This window comes from Halyomorpha halys, unplaced genomic scaffold (assembly GCF_000696795.3).
Source record: "Halyomorpha halys isolate HHAL.00 unplaced genomic scaffold, Hhal_1.1 Scaffold619.1, whole genome shotgun sequence".
NCBI lineage: Eukaryota > Metazoa > Arthropoda > Insecta > Hemiptera > Pentatomidae > Halyomorpha > Halyomorpha halys.
The window spans coordinates 664035-683581 of record NW_027110189.1 but is presented as its reverse complement, the minus strand read 5'-3'; the positions used below and the strand labels follow the sequence as shown (position 1 = coordinate 683581).

Genomic DNA, 19547 nt, shown 5'->3' with positions numbered 1-19547 from the left:
TATATATACTCTTATATTAACACTACATATATCTAAAACTACAAAACACTATTTACCATCTGCGACTCTACAATTTTTATTGATCTATTTCGATCTTTGGATATCACCTTGTTAATTTTTTTTTTAGGTTTTTGTTTTTTGTCAATATAAATGAATGAGACATTTATATATTTACATACATCCACTTACAATAAAATATACACCCCAGCTTTTTTCAGATCTCCATAAAAAGAAATAAGCCTGTACTTGCTTTGTACACTGATATATATATATGAGTCACGCACACAGCTTTGGTTAAAGTTTTCAGGGCCTCTAGAGCTTAGGGGCGTGGAAAGGGACTTTATACAAACGGAAAGGATAGTGGGAGAGTGCCCAATGACTGGCAGTTTTTTCACCCATTTTTGATTATTTTTTTAAAATAGTTTTTTCGAAAATGTAGATATAGAATATTGAAAAATGTATCCCGTTTAATACTGATTATTTATTTTTTTTTTTTTGCTTTTCTTTATTTTTTATTCAAGATTTATATTACTGATAAATTTGAGTTGAGCTGCAGGGATTTTCTCTTTTCCTTTCCCCAACTAAAGTCTTTTTTTTCAGGCAAAAAAGTGAGAAGATGTTAGCTGAGTATAACTTTCAAAGAGGGCGGGACCATAGGTTTGATGACAGGGTGTTGGATTACAGACCACGCTCGACAGGGAAATAAAAAAAGAACAGGCTCAAGAAAGTGAAGTCAGTGGTGGATGCGGGCAGATGTTGCAGCTCTACCATCAGACGAGGAGGCTTGGTGCAAGCCATTCTTCATCGGCCATCTGCGGGCAGGAACAATATCAACACACTGCCATCTGTGGACCGGCAGTCCTGATAGCGCTACCCAGCGCCCAGGTCTGCCGGTCCCTAGCAGATTATATTAAGTGAGCGGTTTGGGTGACTAGTGACTAAAGTGGGGAGATAGCCTGCATTCTGTGCTCAGTGACACCCTTCACAAGGGAGACAACACCAAAAAAATTTAATTTAATTTTTTTTTTCTATTTTCTCCCTGTGTAAAAGGAGAGTGAACACAACACAAAAATACAAATGAAAAGAAGAAATAAATATTAAAAAAAAAAAAAAGATATGAACATGAATGAAGAAAATAAAAATAAAATAGAGATTGTAAAACTGTTCTTTATTTCCCTGTCTGTGCAAGGTATGGCAATGAGGGGACATGCAGGGAGGTGCGTGGTCACTTCAACATAAGCAAAATGCATCATGCTTGGGTCAAGCCAATACAGTCCGAGGGGTGTATATATATTGTAACGATAACTGGCCAAGCTAAGCAGGAGTTGGTCAGTGGGCTCTCTCTCCTGAGTGTGGTCAACCGGGCATCGCGCGACACAAATGATATGACATCTTCCAAGTACCAGTATTAAAACGACTGAACCAGTCGAATGTAAAATTAAACTAACAAACAATTTTCAATTAAGATTTTATTTGATAAAATCCCAACAAAACGGCGATGCGCAGACTGACCACAGATATCCTTATACAATGAATACATATAACCTTAATTGGAGTCATGGTATAATCATGTGACTTGTATAATAAATAATAATTTTGTATATTTAAACCTAACAATGGATTAATGATTTACAATAATGTGATTTGGTAATATCATCTAAACTATACTTTTATAAAACAATATCCGTACTACAGAGTACAGAAACAGCGTGTATTATTTTCATCATATTATTTTTTTTTGTCAATTTTTATTTTGGCATTTTGTTTTTTCAAATCACACCAGAAACAATCTTCAAAATAATATTTTTTGTTGTCAATTACAGTCGCCATGTTGATGGCCAAATTTCTATTCCTATTACAACCGGAACGATACATGTGTGTCCGGTTGCAGAAAATTTTTTTTTGGTATTTTTGAATATTTTTTTTGTTTATATTTGGTTTTGTCTCCCTATGACTGAGGACTTATGGTGGGCCTGATACCCGGGGCAAGACAGCCGACTGACCAAGACGACGGAGGAGCCTAGGTGGTTACCTGGAACTGCTGCATGGCCGGGTATGCTGCCATCATTCCCGCTGGAGTCGGCTGCTGGAGTGCGGCCGCTGAAGCGATCTGCTGTGCCGGTAGTTGGGGCTGGGTCCAAGCCGCGCCTGGCAGTTGCATTCCCATCCGGCTGTGACAAACGAATAGTTCCATTAAACAATTATAATAATCTAAATACTAAAAATAACAATGAAAATAAAAATTGGATAACATATAAAAAGTATTTTCGTTTACATATTTTATTTTATATTACACAACTACACAATACTTTCATGATTGAATACAGTCTGCCTGAGAGTTTCTATAGCTTATCAATGCCTAATCTTACTGATTTTATTTAGTTATTATTATAATTATATAAGCCGTGAGTCAACCTTGTGGGTTCTGCTATTCAGCCTCATAAAGTAGATATCCTTGATTGGGGAAAACTCTAGAGGTAGAGTGTGAACTAGAAAAAATCACCTTAAAGAAAAACAGTCCTTCCTCAAAAAGTACTGACCCTTCATGGGTCGTAGAGGTTTATATTATTATTATTGAACTCTGTAATTAAAATTTTTCTATATTCCAAAGGTCATTTTATAACCAAAATAATTTATTCAGAAATTTACTATTAGAACATTAAAAATTTTTTTTTAAATCCATTGATAAAAAAATATTTTTGAAATAAATAAATTGCTAGGATGGAGGTTTCACAAAAAAAAATTAAATATTTAGTGATTCTCTTTTTTATAATTTCCCAAATTTTTCAAAACCAAACAAGATCCACAATTGAAAAGATTCTGGGAATTATCAAACGAATTATTGAACGAAAAAAAAATTCTTTCTTTGTGGAAATAACTACTAATATTCAACATTAATAAAAGAAAACTTTCATCTTTTTGTATATATATATTATTAATTGCATAATAAAACTAGCAATTATTATTGACTGATAACAATTGCTCAAGGCTGTACTTAAGTTATTAAAACAAAAAATATCAAAACTACAGCATTGGCACAACATATTATTAAATATAAACATCAATTTGATTTTAATAATCCAGAAATTTTAGATATAGTCAAGAACAGTAGGAATAGAAAAATAATTGAATCATTACATATTACAAAAAACATTGACAAAGCAATCAATTATAAAACAGATACAAAAACTTTAGGCACACATTATATGGATATTGTAAATAAATTAGCATTTTAATTTTAATGTAGTTTTTTATGTAATATAGAATTAATTTAGTCAAAGTGTTTATAATTATATAAGAAAATAATGTTATATAATAAATAGAATAGAAATGATTTTTGAATAATTGTTAAATTTAGTTTTTATTGTTCATCTTTGTGATAATAGAGGTAGGAGAAAATTATTTTATAGTCTATATGGTCGTTATCAGAATGGAAGATAACCTTCAGAAAGGTAATTATTCTCCTAAAATGTATGACCATTAGCAAGTTTTACTCATTAAATGACATTAATATTTTAATATATTAGCAAGAATGACAAATAGGAGAAAATTATATGTCATATATAGGTTTTTGTTAACAAGTAAATAATTTATAAATAGTTCTTTTCAGTGTATATGATATATTAGTGTTGTTGTAAGCGCATGTTTATGGTTTTGTTGAATTTGTTTTTTAGCAGCCTGAAGATGGGGGAAATCTCCCGAAACGTTGCTGATGATATGAAATAAACTATTGTTTTTTAATAAGGAAGAATTTATGTCATTCACTAAATCCTTTTTAAGTTATTAGATTTTCACGAAAGACACTAGAATGCACACACGGACACCTTTACTCTTGAAGATCGGCTCATAAACCCCTTCTTAAAGACCACTCAAGACACTTACACTAAAAGAGAAAGAAGGTTACCTCGGCCGTTACCCTTAACAGAATTTATGTCTTCTACATAAAGTCTTTCAACAACCTATCTCGTCTATTTGACCTCATTTCCGAAAAGAGTTCGCAAAAGGAACATTAAAGAAATCGATATCTAAATATAAAAATGAAAGTTAAAAAAATATACACTAAACCCAGTTAAAATATTCACTTATAGTATTGGTTGCAGTACGACGATAATATTGAAAGATAAAAAATATTGAAAGATATCCCTCTCCGACCAGCCGCGCCCTTGAAATCCCAAAATTAAGCCCGGTCTTATGTTACCTTTAACGTTTAAAATAACGAATGGAGCAGTCTTTGAAAAAAAATATAAGCTAAAGCAAGCAACATAGTTAAAGTGGCTCAAATTTGAAAATAATAAATTTTTGTATATAATTTTCACTTTCTATCGTCTTTTTTTCACGAGCCCAATAATCTACATGAAATTTAGAGACGTAGGATGGTAAGTGAAATTTGTATGAAGCGTTTATTGATCAGATTTTGGATTTACGGTATTTACATGAAAATGGTAAAATAAAAAAAAAAAAACAATTACAGTGAATATTGTTTACTTTTTTTAACTGAAAATTTCCTGTTGTGAATTCGACTTCAAATGTGATTTACTATCGGAATGCGTAAAAAAGTTCCCCCATTCGATTGGAAATCGCAGAGAACTGGAGATTGACAATACTCTCAAAAGATTAAACCAAATGCCATTGTTATGACCAAGCGACAATTAAAATAAAATTCTAAAAATTGTGGAGTTTATAGGTATACATAGTTGGGCACCATTTTAGGTATAATTAAAATAAAAATTACAAAACTTGAACGGTCACAACCCAAGTAAAGTCAAGGGTTATGTACTTGGGGTTATATGGTAAGGACTGTTTCTAAGACAACGGTTAGGCAAGGAGGTGAGTTCTTGATGATCTCACTTAACCATCAGGTTTTGCCTCCAAATAACCTTACTCACTTTATAGAGGCTGGGTGTACTCAAAGAGGGCTAGTTATAATATTTAATCCATGTATGTAGTTTTAAAATAAATAAATAAGACTAGGTGAACAATATAGTAATAAATAATAAAAAGAAAAAATAAATAAATGTGACCAGTAAATTATAGATTAAGCGTGAATCAAAGTTTATTTTAAAAACTGACTGAGATCTTGAATCAGAATCCGAAGTCTGCGTTATATATCACATTTATTATATATTATATCTATAATATATTCATGGAAGCTAGATAGCCGAATGGTTATAACGCTTTTTTCCTATGCTCAGCAAACCAAGTTCAAACTATTGTTTGGCGCAGTAAATTTTTCTAGATAGAAAGTTAGTAAGCTTTGTAGAGATTGGATCTGCGGTTAGATTAGGCACTCTTTCAGACCATTCATCCCTAAACAAATGAATAACTGAGTAGCTGAATAATATTAAGATAAGGTTCCACGGTGACGGTGATTTTGACTGCTACTAACATCGGGTAAACTGTGGCATTTTCTGTCCTAGAACATTGTTGCGAGGGTCCTGGAGTGTTCAGAAAGTTGTGTTCGATTCCCACCGGGAATGATCAATCTCATTTCACAGCAGACCCAATAAATGAATCTTACATTCCCAATCTTTGAGTCTAGTTCGATAGAATAAATTTGCCGAAATAGAAATATATATACAAAGATAAGAATATGTGAGGAAATGAATAGGTTTAAGTATGGTGAAATAACAAAAGTACCAAGGAGTCTCAAACATTTTATTTTCGACACACTTATATTTTTAAAACACCTAAGATAAAGATTTTTTTTTATAAAAGATAGATTTATTTATTGATAGATACTACAATCTGCCACACAGTTGTGGGCAATAGGTAATAGTGATGAATGATCTCATACATACTATAATAAAAAAAAAATAAAATAAATAAAACTCTCTTAAAATACATACAAACAAAAGAATAGACAAGATAATCAAACTAAGATGAAGTTAACAACACAAATAAAAAAATCTACTTTTTTCTTACACCTTATAGTTTTGTACTAACCTAGCCAGTTGAAATGGTGAGAACTGATGTATGGAGATAGCAAACTTAGGATAAACGATTTAAGTACAAGGGTACAATGGTGTGTATATAAACCAGTTACTACTATTAATTAGATGGTAATTTTACGAAAAAAAAAGGTTTAAAAAATGCAGTTATACCTTGTAGAAGATTTATAAATAATGAAGGTGGCAAGGGATATTTTATAAATACTTAAATCATTTGACAGTAATGTGTTAAATATAATTTTCCAGCTATTAACTACTTTATTCTATTCGATTCTGCTAAGCTGTTCAACAGATAAAATGGAGTAAAGTGGTCCAAAGTATATTGAGTGATCTTGGAATAACTCTTTGAATGAGAAGTTGCCTCTAGTCCGATCGAGAGATAAGTTCAACCGCTGAAAACTTGGCTTGAGATTTGATGCCAGAGCGGATTCTGCCGCCCTTCATCCCTCGATATTAGGCTAAATGTTTTGAAAAGCCCTCCAAAGTCTATATCAAGATCCATTCATCCGGAACGATCCCTTGCAGATCAGTTGGAAAATGATTTTCTTTTCGAATAAAATAGGATGGAAGAATATGTATGAAATAAATCAACAGCGTAAAAACGAATTATTTTATCTCTCTGGCCTTATTGCTTAATATTTATAAATATATTTCTTATTTGACAGCAGTATTAGGTCAACTTATAACCATATAAAATTTCCATCGTACTTAACTAGAAAAAAATTCGTCAGATTTTGATCCATCAGTATATATAAAAAAAGGATCAGGAATATTTTGACAAAGACGTGAGAACCTAGTTCTATATTTAGTACGTCACCTACTGATGGATCAAAATCTGACGAATCTACAGCATCCTCTTTCATCAGAAATAACTCAACCCAATAAAATAAAACTGCATAAATTATGCAGTGTATATACAGCTGAATTACATGCAATAGCCTCAGCACTCCACTTCTCCATGACAGTAACGAATACTAACATAGTCATCATTACCAACTCTTTAAGTTCACTAAAAGCCATGAAGATCATTTACCCGAAACACTCGGTGATCATAAAAATTCACAATTATACCAACATGCTCGAAAACTTGAGAAAAACTGGAAATGAACTGGCGGACATTGCAGCTAAACAAGCACTTCCTCTTCCATGTCGGCGCGGCCATTCTGACACCACAAGAAATAAGCCTTCCAATGAAAAATGAGATATTATCTAGTTGGGAAGCCATGTGGGATGAAATCCCGTCAACAAATTAAAAACTATCAAAAAAACCATTAAACCATGGACCGCATCAAACCGTTCCAATCGCAGGAAAGAGGTAGCTATCGCCAGATTGAGAATAGGCCACACGAGTTTAACTCATAGATATCTGATCAGTAAGCAGCCACCGCCAAAATGTCAATACTGCAACCGTGTACTTACGATCAGTCACATATTTGAGAAATGTCATTTTTATTCTGCGAACTTGAGTAGATTGGGAGTAGCACCGAGTGTATCGGATGCTCTGAATGATGACCAGAAGAACGTGGAAATGGTCTTAGTTTTTTTTAAAAAGAATGGGCTTTTAAATAAGATTCAAACCAGAACATCTGTTATACGTAATAAAAAATACGAAAAAAGTAATTATTAAAATTTTTTTTTCGAAATTATTTAAAGAGAAAAATAAAGTGAAATAGAATTATAAATATAAATGAAACAGAATTATAAAGCACCAAACATAGGCGTTGATGACCTCAGGGTTTTACGCCTTAAAGCCCCAGACAACAACAACTAGAAAACAACGAATTTTACAAGATAACAAAGTCATCGGAGACACCATATCTGGCTATCTTCGACAAAAAGACGGTGAAGGATGTCATCCTATAGCTAACCTACTCTAAAAAGGTCGAGTTTTCAATCAATGGGACTGTCGTGAAATAAAATTCAACCTGGACATGCCGGAATTGAATCGGTTTCGTGATAGACTTAGGTGATGCCTGATGATGCTCGTCGGAGCAGCGAGGGAGAACCTTTTATATCCGCTTCATAAGTCCTAGAACAAGGTTACTGTTAGGAGGGAATCTGTGTATAAATATAATATTATTCTCCATTACAGTTAAATTCGGACTACTACAGTTCCACTCTTATAACGGCGGTAAGCTGGTTCGTGTGCAGGAAGCAAATTTCGTCGTACAGTCCAAAACCTTTTTTCACCCTTTGTAAGATTACAACGAGAACGGATTGTTGTTGGAGAAAAGCCATTCAGATAGTGATTATTGTTTTAATGTATTTAAGCATAACCACTTTTCAATAATTTTCTAGATAAAATTGAGAGGAAAATATCACTTCAGTTTTAAGAAGATTATTGGAGTTTTATCAGTGAGTAGATTTTCCACATGTTTGTATCATGTCACTATGTCACCTACAGCAAATTTACTTGTTGTATGTATTTGTACACAGTTGTAAATAACAATAAATAAATTATTAAATAAAAAAAAAGTTTTAAGAAGTGTTCAGATCATTTTTTTTTTTTTGCATTCTTACTCCAAACTTTTTATTCATGCAGAAAATAAACAAAAAAAAAGAAGATGCCCTAAAAAAATTCACTCGCATTGCGTGTTTTTTACGGGTATTATACGGGTTCATAAAGTACTTTTGGCTTTATAAAAATACTTTTGATGTTTAAATGTCGAAATCATAAACCCTCTCGGGCAGGTCATCTTCAAGTTCTCAAGATTTCTCTTTTTTACTAGAGCTTGTTACCAATGATTCTAAGGCAGCACTAGGTACATTCCCCTGTTTGAAACTGATAAATTTCCAAGGTCCTCTCCTTTAATATAATATAGGTAACACAACATAGGAAACTATCATAAGCCTAGACACTGTTCGAGCCATCAATACAAGAAGATTAAGGCGAAGAAGCAGACGCAGACAGGACCAGAAAGGTGCTGAAGGATGCACCCGGACAGATGCAGGTGGGTAAGGTGCAGCTCCATCTAAAAGGCGCTCACACGAGCGCTGTGCTGCACCACAGTTTAACCCCAATAAATAAATATTTTTTTTATAATTATAAAATAATGAAATAAATAAAATTAATAATTATTGGTATCAGTAATCCTACCGCACTATCCAACTGCAGCCGAACCTCGTATGCCAGAAATGGTGAGGAAGGAGGAATAAAAAATAAAATAAAAGCCTAGAAACTGTATTCCAAATTCCTTTAAGTTCTCCTACATCGACATTCCGCTCACTAGCTTTTAGTTCTTCCCCCCTTGTAATGACACATAAATATGCTCTCATGTTATAGATAAGTCACTATTAATCTAGACTAGTAAAACTGAACTATTGAAGGACACTCTAGGGCACATAGTTAGTAAATAGTTGCTGTACATAGCAAGTATCTTCTCTCTTTATATAAATAAAGTATATCTTAAACCACGCTGCAGTAGTATTCCGTAAATAAGTAATTCGGTTTCATGTGTGTCTATACTGAACTTTTTGTTCGGGTAAAATTGAATTCATTTTCGCTTACTCTTTAACATTTTTGGTCCACCTATATATTGAAAACAGCTCGGCCGAATAGGGCCAAATTTGAAGGGATGTTGAAGATAAGTGTGAATAGGTTCCAGTTATAATCTGATCAAATTTCATCCACTACCTTCCCTCCACTAGGTGCAAAAGTATTATTCTTGACACGACTGTTTCAAACACGACTCCTCCAAAAAAAAGACACTTCAAATTTATTAAAAAATAAAAATAATAAAATTTTATATCAAAATGTTCCTTTACGGATCACCTATGCTGGCTAACATGGCGGCTGTTTCAAAACCTTAAAAAAAGATTAATTTTTCATTCGGAGTTCTATATCTTAAAAACTACCAAAAACAGTAGAAAATCTAAGAGAACATTATTTAAAGAAGAGTAAATTTGCTGAAATATTAGCCCTAAAAGAGCTATTGACCTCTAATAGTTCTCGAGATATGGCTTTTTAAAAAGCAAAATTTCTTAAAAATCTACTGAAAGATCAGTAGTTAGTTAATTTATTTTGAGAAATCTATATCTCAGGAACTATGTGCCGTACAGATGCCTAGTAGCACTAAAATTAAAGCTAGTTTAATGGACTATAAAGAAGTTTATGACCTTTACCTTCGTAGGAATAGTAGTTTTCATGATATTTGTTAAAACAAATTGATTTATAGTTGTTCGGGCGATAAGTTTTATTTATGAAAAACTTCCTTTCAGAAACCATTGGACGTACAGATATCTGCCAGCGCTCAAATTAAAGCCAGTTAAATTTACTACAAAATAGTTAATAATGTTTATCTTTGTAGGAGTAGTAGTTTTTATGATATTTCACAAAGCAAAATAGCAAAATGTTAATTTCTAGTTGTTCGTATAAAATGTTGGATTTTTGAAATAATATATCTCTTGATCCATAAGACGCACATACGTCTGCCAACAATCAAAATAAAGGAAAATTAACTTACTATAAAGTAGTTTATGACACTTATCTTCGTAGATGTCCGAACAACCATAAATCAATTTATTTTAGCAAATTTCATTTAAACTATTACTTCTACCACGATAAACTACTTTATAGCTCATTTAACTAGCTTTAATTTGAGTGGTAATAGACATCTGTACGTCAAATGGTTTTTGAGATATAATTTTTTCAATATAAATTCATTAACTACTGATCTTTTTAAAAAGCTATATCTCGAAAACTATTTAACGTGAATAACTCTACTAGGTCTCATATTTTAGAAAATTTACTCTTCTTTAAAAAATGTTTTCTTAGATTTTCTACTGTTGTTGGTAGTTTTTAAGATATAGAGCTCCGAATGAAAAATTATTTTTTTTAAGGTTTTGAAACAGCCACCATTTTTTATTCCCCCTACCTATACTTGGGAGACTCATCAATTTTTACTATTAATTATACATAGTTTTCATTAAAATAATCAAAAATTGGGGTGAGATAACTGTCTTTTTTCTCCTCTTGGGCTCTTGTACTATTACTACTGGTGAATTCTGTCATCAGAGAGCTGACAGATCATTATACCCGTCAATGTCCGTCATTTTCTTTCCTTAATCCCCCCCCCCCCAAGAAAATGTATCGAATGAAGTAAAAGAGTTTAATTGCATCAATTCTCTCTACTCCCCCCCCCCAAAAAAAATCAAACCCTTTTTGAGTCCAAAGGCCAAACCCTTTTCTTTCATATAGTATTTCTGAAGGATTCATGATAAATTTTTTTTTTTTTATAAAAAGACGACTGCGAATTGAAGGTATGGAATAGTGAAAGGATTTAATACCTAATAATATATTGTCAAAATATTCACAGAATAATTTTCCTTATTTATATTTATTTCATAATCCCTAAGCCTACTTCATTTGTTTTGTTCCGCTTAACGTTGTAGGGACTTGATGTTATTCCGACAGTTTAGAGCGTGTTATTGTAAGGGAGGCCGTGCGCGGATGATAACTGTTATTGTAACCCTAGAGACAATAAAGAAATGCGAGAACAAGGGCCGTTGTATGAAATATGTGCAAGGGCACTCTGGTGGAACTAATGCGTTGCAGCGAGTATTCCATCGGTTTTCAGATATCTGCACCTCCACAAAAGATCCTGTTTTTTCTACCTGCATTTTTTCCCTTACTCGTGCGCCCTCGTTCGGAAATTCATTGAAACCGTTCGACCGTGGCGGGGCCTATACAAAAAATAATAAAAATACGCTGCATCTCACCGACAAAAAAAAAAATAAAATAAAATATTTTTTCAATCCATTGAGTTCCTCCAGCGTAGAAGAAAATATTCTATAGTTGAAATTAGAAAATCTCATAACCTCAATCAATAGAATAAAGATCAAAAGAACAATTAAACAAAAACTATATAATAAATATTGACTAAATAAAATAATGCGGAATGCACAAGTCTATATTTATTATATTAAAAAAAAGAAAATGTGGATTTAAAAGGACGGGAAACTGTTATATCTAGAATCGCAATTTACTTCTATTTGTTATTTTATTTTTTTAACGCTGTATTTAAAATAAAATAATAGAATAAAACCACCCAACATTGTTTCTACACACAATTTTTTTTTTGTAGAGAATTTAGGATTAGAGTTAAAGAAAAACAAAATTATAGGGAGTAGTTTAAAGACTCAAATAATAATTAAACACTTTATTGCGAACCAACGTTTCGCCCCACTTCGCAGGGCTAAAAAAATACCAACAACTAAAATAATATTACAAAGTAGGAAAATAAATAACATTTATTAAAAGTAAACTAAGGTGTGGGTAAAAATTATTTCAAATATGTGGAAGTATTATATAAAAATAAAAAACTGAAATAGTAATCAAACTATGTATTGTGAACCAACGATTCGCTCCACTTTGCAGTGCTAAAAAATATCAACAACTAAAATAATGTTAGAAAGTAGGAGAATAGGTAATGATTGGATAAGTTTGTCGGGGGGAGCGGTCAGCAAAGAACAACATAAATAAACAAAACCATATTTATTTATTTTATACCGACGTTTTGACCTAAGTTTCAGGTTTTCATCAGGGCTTATGGCATAGAAGATAGGCCTATACAACTGTTGAACTGCCTACAACTGGCCCAGGTGTAGGCCTATCTTCTACGCCATAACCCCTGATGAAGACCTGAAACTCAGGTCGAAACGTCGGCATAAAATAGATAAATATGTTGTTGTTTATTTATGTTGTTCTTTGCTGACCGTACCCCCCGACAAACTTCTCCAATCATTAATCTACGGTCAACTATCTACACCTCATTGAGAATATGTAATATTAAATAAACGTAAACTAAGGTAAGGGCAAAAATTATTTAAAATATGTGGACGTTTATATAAGAATGAACAAAGTAAATTAAAGAAGATAAAAGGAAGATGTACAGTGAAAAGTATAAATATACATGAATTACAAAAAAAGTCTTTGAAATATAATGAAGACGGAAATAATAACAAATGAAAACTGAAGATGGGGGGTGTGGTCAGGACCAAAGAACATAAATAAACAAAAAACTATTTATTCTCTAAATATTAAATAATATGAATATAAACAAATTATTATTTGTTTCTTCTTGTTCCATCATCTCCAATTATTAATCTACGGTCAACTATCTACACCGCATTAACAATTAAAAAAAGTAAATAAACGAGAAATATAAAAATATAGTACAAACTAAAAGACGGAATTAATTAATTACTGTATCATATTTTGTTAATTCTGAATTATTTAATAATTATAATATTATACTGTATTTCTCTTTTATCTAATTTTTTATTTGTTATTATTTTCAGATGAAAAACCGATAATGTTATCACCCACATTTTATCATTTAAATTTTGAAAAAAAATCTACACTAATCTAAAAATTCTTTTTTTTTTTAATATATTTGTAATTGCTGAGGGATTTATTTTAATTTTAAGAGTAATAATTAAAAGGCTTTGCGCTTAATGCCTTAGCTAGAGACCGTGAAACTTCGGATTTGGTCTTTTATTTTGCGAATTTTATATCACGCCAATTTCCAATTTTAGCTAATTTTTCAATGTTGCTTGATTTAACTATTTTTTAAACTAACCTCTTCTTATTTTAAATAAATGTTTCAAAGGTGAGATAAGACCGTCGCTGAATGGAGCTTTTAGGGAGGATTGCCCAATAAATCATCCATTCTATTGAATATATCTTTGTAACAGGTACATCGACCAATACTACTCACAAGTATCTGTTTTAAAGGTAAGATAAGTAAGGCTACTCTAGGGTGGAGATGAAGTGTTTCACAATTTTAGCCACTTTTTCAATGTTGCTCTCAATTATATAGTAAAGTGATAGAGTGTTTCAATCTAATCCCATGATAACTGAATTATTTTTGTTGTCATGGTAACATTTTTTTTTATTTGTGTTCCCCTTTCGTACACAGCTTTCTCTTAGCTTTAGTGATGTGGTGCAAAAGTGTACCAATAAGTAAATTTTTGCCCTATAAATATTTCTTTGACTTCGATGTCACTGTTGAAATCAGGAATGTAATAGAAAGTATTTAAAAGTAAAAAATAAATTATAAGGTGAATTCCTATTACATATATCCTCACAGTGATGTCCTTCCAATCCCAATTATACTAAATTAGTTTGAACGCAATCCTCCCAGCAATCGGTCTATCTCTCGTACGATTACCCGTCGGTTCAGCGTTTATTAACATTTTATGGATCCGCTCGTAACTAAGCCCTACAACATTACACGCCGCAGTGCTATAACTTGAATTATATTTACCGGGTGTAGTTCCCTCTATTCAGTGTTGGGTAACCTTCTAAATTCTCCTCTCAATTAATCCTTTTTCGGTCCAAATATTTTACGTAATACTTTATTTATAAAACCTTAAGGGGCTGTTCATCCCTTAGTGTAGGAGGCCACGCCACGCATCAATAAAGAACAGTGGGAAGGATAATAGTTTTGTAAATTTTAAGTTTTTGATAGAAGGCGCGAGCAGTTTCAAAATTGAAAAAATAATAAGCATTTCCCGTCTTCAATCTCACTTTTATTTCCTCATCAATTTCATTTTTTATATAATAAAATATTCGAATTTTTCTGCAGGCTAATTGCCCATGTCATATATAACTTTATTATTTTTTAAATCTAAAACTTTTAAAATAATTTTCTCTTTTTTTACTTACAAATAATATTTATAACAGTATAATTAAAAATGATGTATGATGAAGTAGAAAAAGAGAAAATTATTTATGTGAAAAAGTTTTAGATTTAAAATATAAAAGTTATATATGATATGGGCTATTAGCCTGCAGAAAATTTTCTAAATAATATTTTTTTAAATTATTTATTTAATGTAATTTACAACTGTACAAAATAATACAATAGGTAAATATGTTGTATGTTTCATATACACTTGAAAATCTTGGGAAGGAACCACCCATTGGTGGTACTTCAAACATTAATTTAAATTAGAAGGTCCCGTGGCCATCTTCTTTTCAGACGCCTCGGAGGATTATCAGGGATTGTTAAGGATGAAAGATTAAGAATTAATGGGTTAGGATGGTTAAGGAGTTTGGAATGAAAAGACGCATATCTGTTTTGGGTCAAATTTGCAACGAATGGGATGTTAGGTCTTTGTGAAAGAGTTTATTTGTGACGTAATAAGGAGCATCAAGGATTTTACGTAGGATTTTGGATTGTAACAATTGGATGCGGGAAGAATTTGATGGTTTGGTGGTCTAAAAAATATGAAATCAATATTTAAGGTTGTCTCCTTGAAAATGGCCTGAGAGCCGAAACGTTGGAGAATTTCTGATAATAAAATTTGAGAGTATATTTGGACCAAAATTGTGTGTGTTAATAATAAAAGAAAAAAATGTTATAACAACCTGTTTTTTTTTTTTTTCAATATTTTTCCACATCCCCAAGAAGATGCTTTGAACATTTTGAGAACTAAAGGTCATTCCCACATTAGTCCTAACTGAATGGGAAAATATGTGCTATAGAGGTTTAATAACAAAATTAGGGGAGAATTAAATTAATTGGAAAATTTGTTATAATTAAGTAATCCGAATTAGAACTTCTAAATTATGGATAAAAAATTACATAACCAAAATTAATTGTATATTTTGGGACGCCATTGTTCCCGCTATGTAAATTTTGGTTCTAATTTAGTGAAATACGATAAACATAACCCTGAAATAAATTATTAGTAGGAACTGTTTTGAAGGTAGCATGACATTTCAGCCAGTTCAAAGAATTGTTCTTATTTTTCCTTAATAAGGCATCAATAGTTGACAGTTATTGATAGACATATCGGGGGGGGGGGGGATAAAACAAGGGCGACGGGAAAGAGACGGGCTGTTTAAACATTTAGCCGGGCCAAGGTTGTGCAACAAGTCGAGTATAATCCCGGCTCTTGTCCTTAGTCTTTGATCCTCCACAAACTCAGATTTACATTGTGTGTGCGAGGGGCCTTTTATGTGCCAAAGGCATATAAGGTTATAATACCATTTATATAGGCCCGTTAGGGTGTCATTAATCAATTGATAATATATACCTGAAATTCTATGGCTCTATTCATTCAATTGTACTATCGAACTAGTCCAGTAAAATTGTTACAAAGAAAGTAAGAGCTTTAGGTATGAGGAGAAGACTGTCGGAGGTGTAGTAAGCAAAAAGACAGAAATAAGCAAAACTTATTTATTTGTGCCTACGTTTCAACCTAAATTTCCGGCCTTTATCAGGGCTGAAAACAAGACGAGATAACAACATTGATTCATAGAAAATAAAAAGGAAACAAACTTGGTAATATACATAATAATATATTAAATTGATAGTCAGATTATTCAAAGTAAACCACAACAGTTTCTATTCATCCCTCTTCTCTCAGTCCAAAAGATATTCCTCAAGGTAGCATCCTCGGTCTCATCTTCAACACAGTGTATACTACTGGCATCCTACACTATCCTCACCACTTACGCTGATGACACATCTGTGCTTGCAGTCAATAATAACCTTTGAGTAGAATTCCAAACTCTCCAATCCTAGATCGCAACACTCGAAGAATGGTGACGTAATTGGAAGATTATAATAAATCCCATCAACTCACTATTACCCTTCGTTGAAAACCTACTGAATGCCCTACAGTATCCTTTAGTAATGTAGCTCTTACACCACCATAACAGATCCGCTACCTTGAACTACATCTAGACTAACAACTGGCCTGGAATCCTCACACAAGACTGAAAAGACAGGAAACTGCAGGTCGATTTCGACTATTACAGCATTTGCAATTCATTACAAAAGACTGATCTACATGACAATTATAAGGTCTATCTGAACCTACAGAGTTAAGCTTTGGGGTTTCACTAAACCTTCGAATTCATCTCGTATCCAATCCTTACAACCGAAAATCCTCAATGCTCCTTACTTTGTCACAAATGAAATCATACATAAAGACCTTAATGTTCCATATGTAACCGATCTAGCCCGAACCAGATATCATTCATTCCACTATAAACTTCCTAACCACCCAAGCCCACTTGTTTCTAACATTGCCTCCTATGCCCTTTCTGACAATCCTCCTGAAAAGAAGATGATCACGAGATCTGCTAATGTAAAACGTCATTAGAGTGCTACCAATGGGTAGTTTCTCAACTAGCCTGTATCAACCCAATATAAACTAAAATCAAATTTACTGGATGTATGTATATGAATGTACAGTTGTAAAAAGCAATAAATACATTTTTTAAAAATAGTTGATACTGGTAAATGGTACTAATAGACTACTATATACTGTCTAGCAACTACTAACTACTTAATTTATTGAGCTCTATAGAATATATGTGTTTGGCAATTTTTTCGTTTAAAATTAATATAAGAGCGCTGGTTAGTAATTTGCCTCCCTTAGATAACGGCCATGCACCGTTAGGGTCATAAAAATCTCCTGGAATTTCCTAAACGGTTATCCCATTTTATGTCAATCTCTATAAGTACAATTAATTCGGTAAGTTAGGTGATGAAATGGATTTAGTCGTATATATGAATATATTTTATATCAAAATTTTACTGTTATTTTTTTTATTAAGGCAATCAACAGCGAAGGTGATGTTTGTCTAATTATCTACAGGTGACCAACCTATTCTAACAATGGTGGGTGGAGGGGGGGGGGGTAAAGTTTTTAATATTGTGGGACCGCCACTAAATGAAAAATTCAACGCCCCCTGCCCGGATTCGAACCGGTGCCGCCCGATCGCAGAACGATCAGAGTTACGAACAGCCCTGAAGTTTTTTAATTATTTAAAGTTTTTTAATCATTTCTACAACGAAATGAAAAAAAAAAAACGCTAAATTTTAGGACTTTTAAGTATAAAGGTATCATTCTGAGGGATATAAATAACTTTTTTTAGTAATTTAAATAATCAAATTCTTTGATTAGAGGCCAAGGCCCTGTTTCATAATAAAGTACAAACTAATACTATTAATCTTGTAGTTACAATAAAACTTTACCAAATAATTTTTTACTATTAAACTCATGTAATATCGCTAATAGTCGTCCCTATCATGAAATATAATATACTACTTGTACTTTATAGTTTGTGTATTTGTATTCATGGACTAATACTATTGGCTTTCAATTTGAAACGGGCTCCAGACTTTTTTTACTTCTTTATAAGTAGTTACCATTCGATGTGACTATGCTTTTTACTTTGAAGGAACGCCACTAAAGAGCACTTATTTTTTAACTGGGTTTTGGTGGATTCACAAGGCACAATCTCGCAATTTACGGTATTTTATGAGGGTTCGTATGTTCTAGTAATATGTTGTAGAATAGTTTTTGACTAAAAAAATTACATATTTGTCTAAGTTCAACTATATTTTTCCTTAAATCATTTTGATATCTGCTCCGAATTAGATGTGTTATTATCTCAAACGACGTCTCGTTAAGGTAATTTTAGGCATGAACTTAAAATATTAATACTTTAAGAAATAATTTCAGAAGGAAACGGCAGATTTCTTCATTGTGATCACGTCTGGCTGAAAATACCTTTCCAAATTACTGGCTCTTCCAAGCTCCCATATTTGGTAATATCAGCAATGAAGAGAGACTTATCTTCGTCATTATTGTAATGTCTCAGCTATTAGGTGTAATATTTCTATAATGCAGTATTAGATAAAATTTCCATGGTTACGATCCTTATTCATGAATGAACCATTGATAAATAAATATAGTAACCATGGCAATTAATTGAAGTATTCTTGCATGAAATTGTAAAATCCTAAATTAGGATAAAGGTTTAATCCATTACTTGAATATTTGACTTCTCTAAAAAGTGTGACATTACTACTTCTTGTATTTTACACCCTGAAAAATATTCCACTTTTCAAACCAATAATTCAAAAAAAAGAACCTAAAACTTTTGAACTTTATCTTATTACAAATACGTTTTAAAACTCCAGCTCGTTCATGCTGACGTTTCCGCATAAATTTCACGCCTTCATCAAAAGTAAAAGAAAAACGAGGTAACAACCATATTATAATGAAAACAACTACAGTATAACAAGAAATTAAGAAAAAAATAATATTACAATGAGAAGGTAATATCTGATATTGTAATATTCAGAATTTTTTAAGATAAGGAAAAAGAAATTATATATTTTAAAAACTTTTTTAGCAGTTTTATGAAAATTATTCTCTACAACAAGAATAAGATAAGTAGTTTCCCGGACCGACAAGTGAAATAAATTAATGAAATACTTAACTTGATAAATAAAATAGTATGATAAATAAAGTCCAAATAAAACTTAACTTGACTGAATTATAAGTATTGTATAAAAAATAAAATAATTTTCGCTGTACTCTCAACGAAGTTTATTCTGTAACGTTTCGGCCCTTAGGTCATAAGTAGTTAAGTGATAACACTTGTGTTTGGTAAGAGAAAATATTTATAAAATAGTTTTTGATGAATAGAGATTATATATTTTTGTAAGGATATAGTTATTTTATAAATTTTTAATGGAAAACTGTTATGACACTTAATCGGAAGAATTTTCCGCACAAAGACAAGAATCTACTTTTATTTAGTGCTTATTAATTTAATTTATTAAAATT

At 32.0% G+C, this 19547-nt stretch overlaps 1 protein-coding gene across 2 annotated transcripts in view; it reads right to left on the bottom strand.

Annotated features, from left to right (window-relative positions):
* Positions 1-484: 484 nt before the first annotated feature.
* The window catches only part of LOC106684799 (nucleolysin TIAR), a 511771-nt gene continuing 492708 nt past the window's right edge, over positions 485-19547 (bottom strand). For both annotated transcript variants that reach the window (XM_014427074.3, XM_014427075.3), the window contains exons 8-9: positions 2033-2171; positions 485-812 (exon numbers count right to left, since the gene is read on the bottom strand). In XM_014427074.3, coding sequence (XP_014282560.1) covers positions 771-812; positions 2033-2171 — 181 coding nt within the window. In that variant the 3' untranslated portion in view covers positions 485-770. The remainder of the gene's footprint in view (positions 813-2032; positions 2172-19547) is intronic.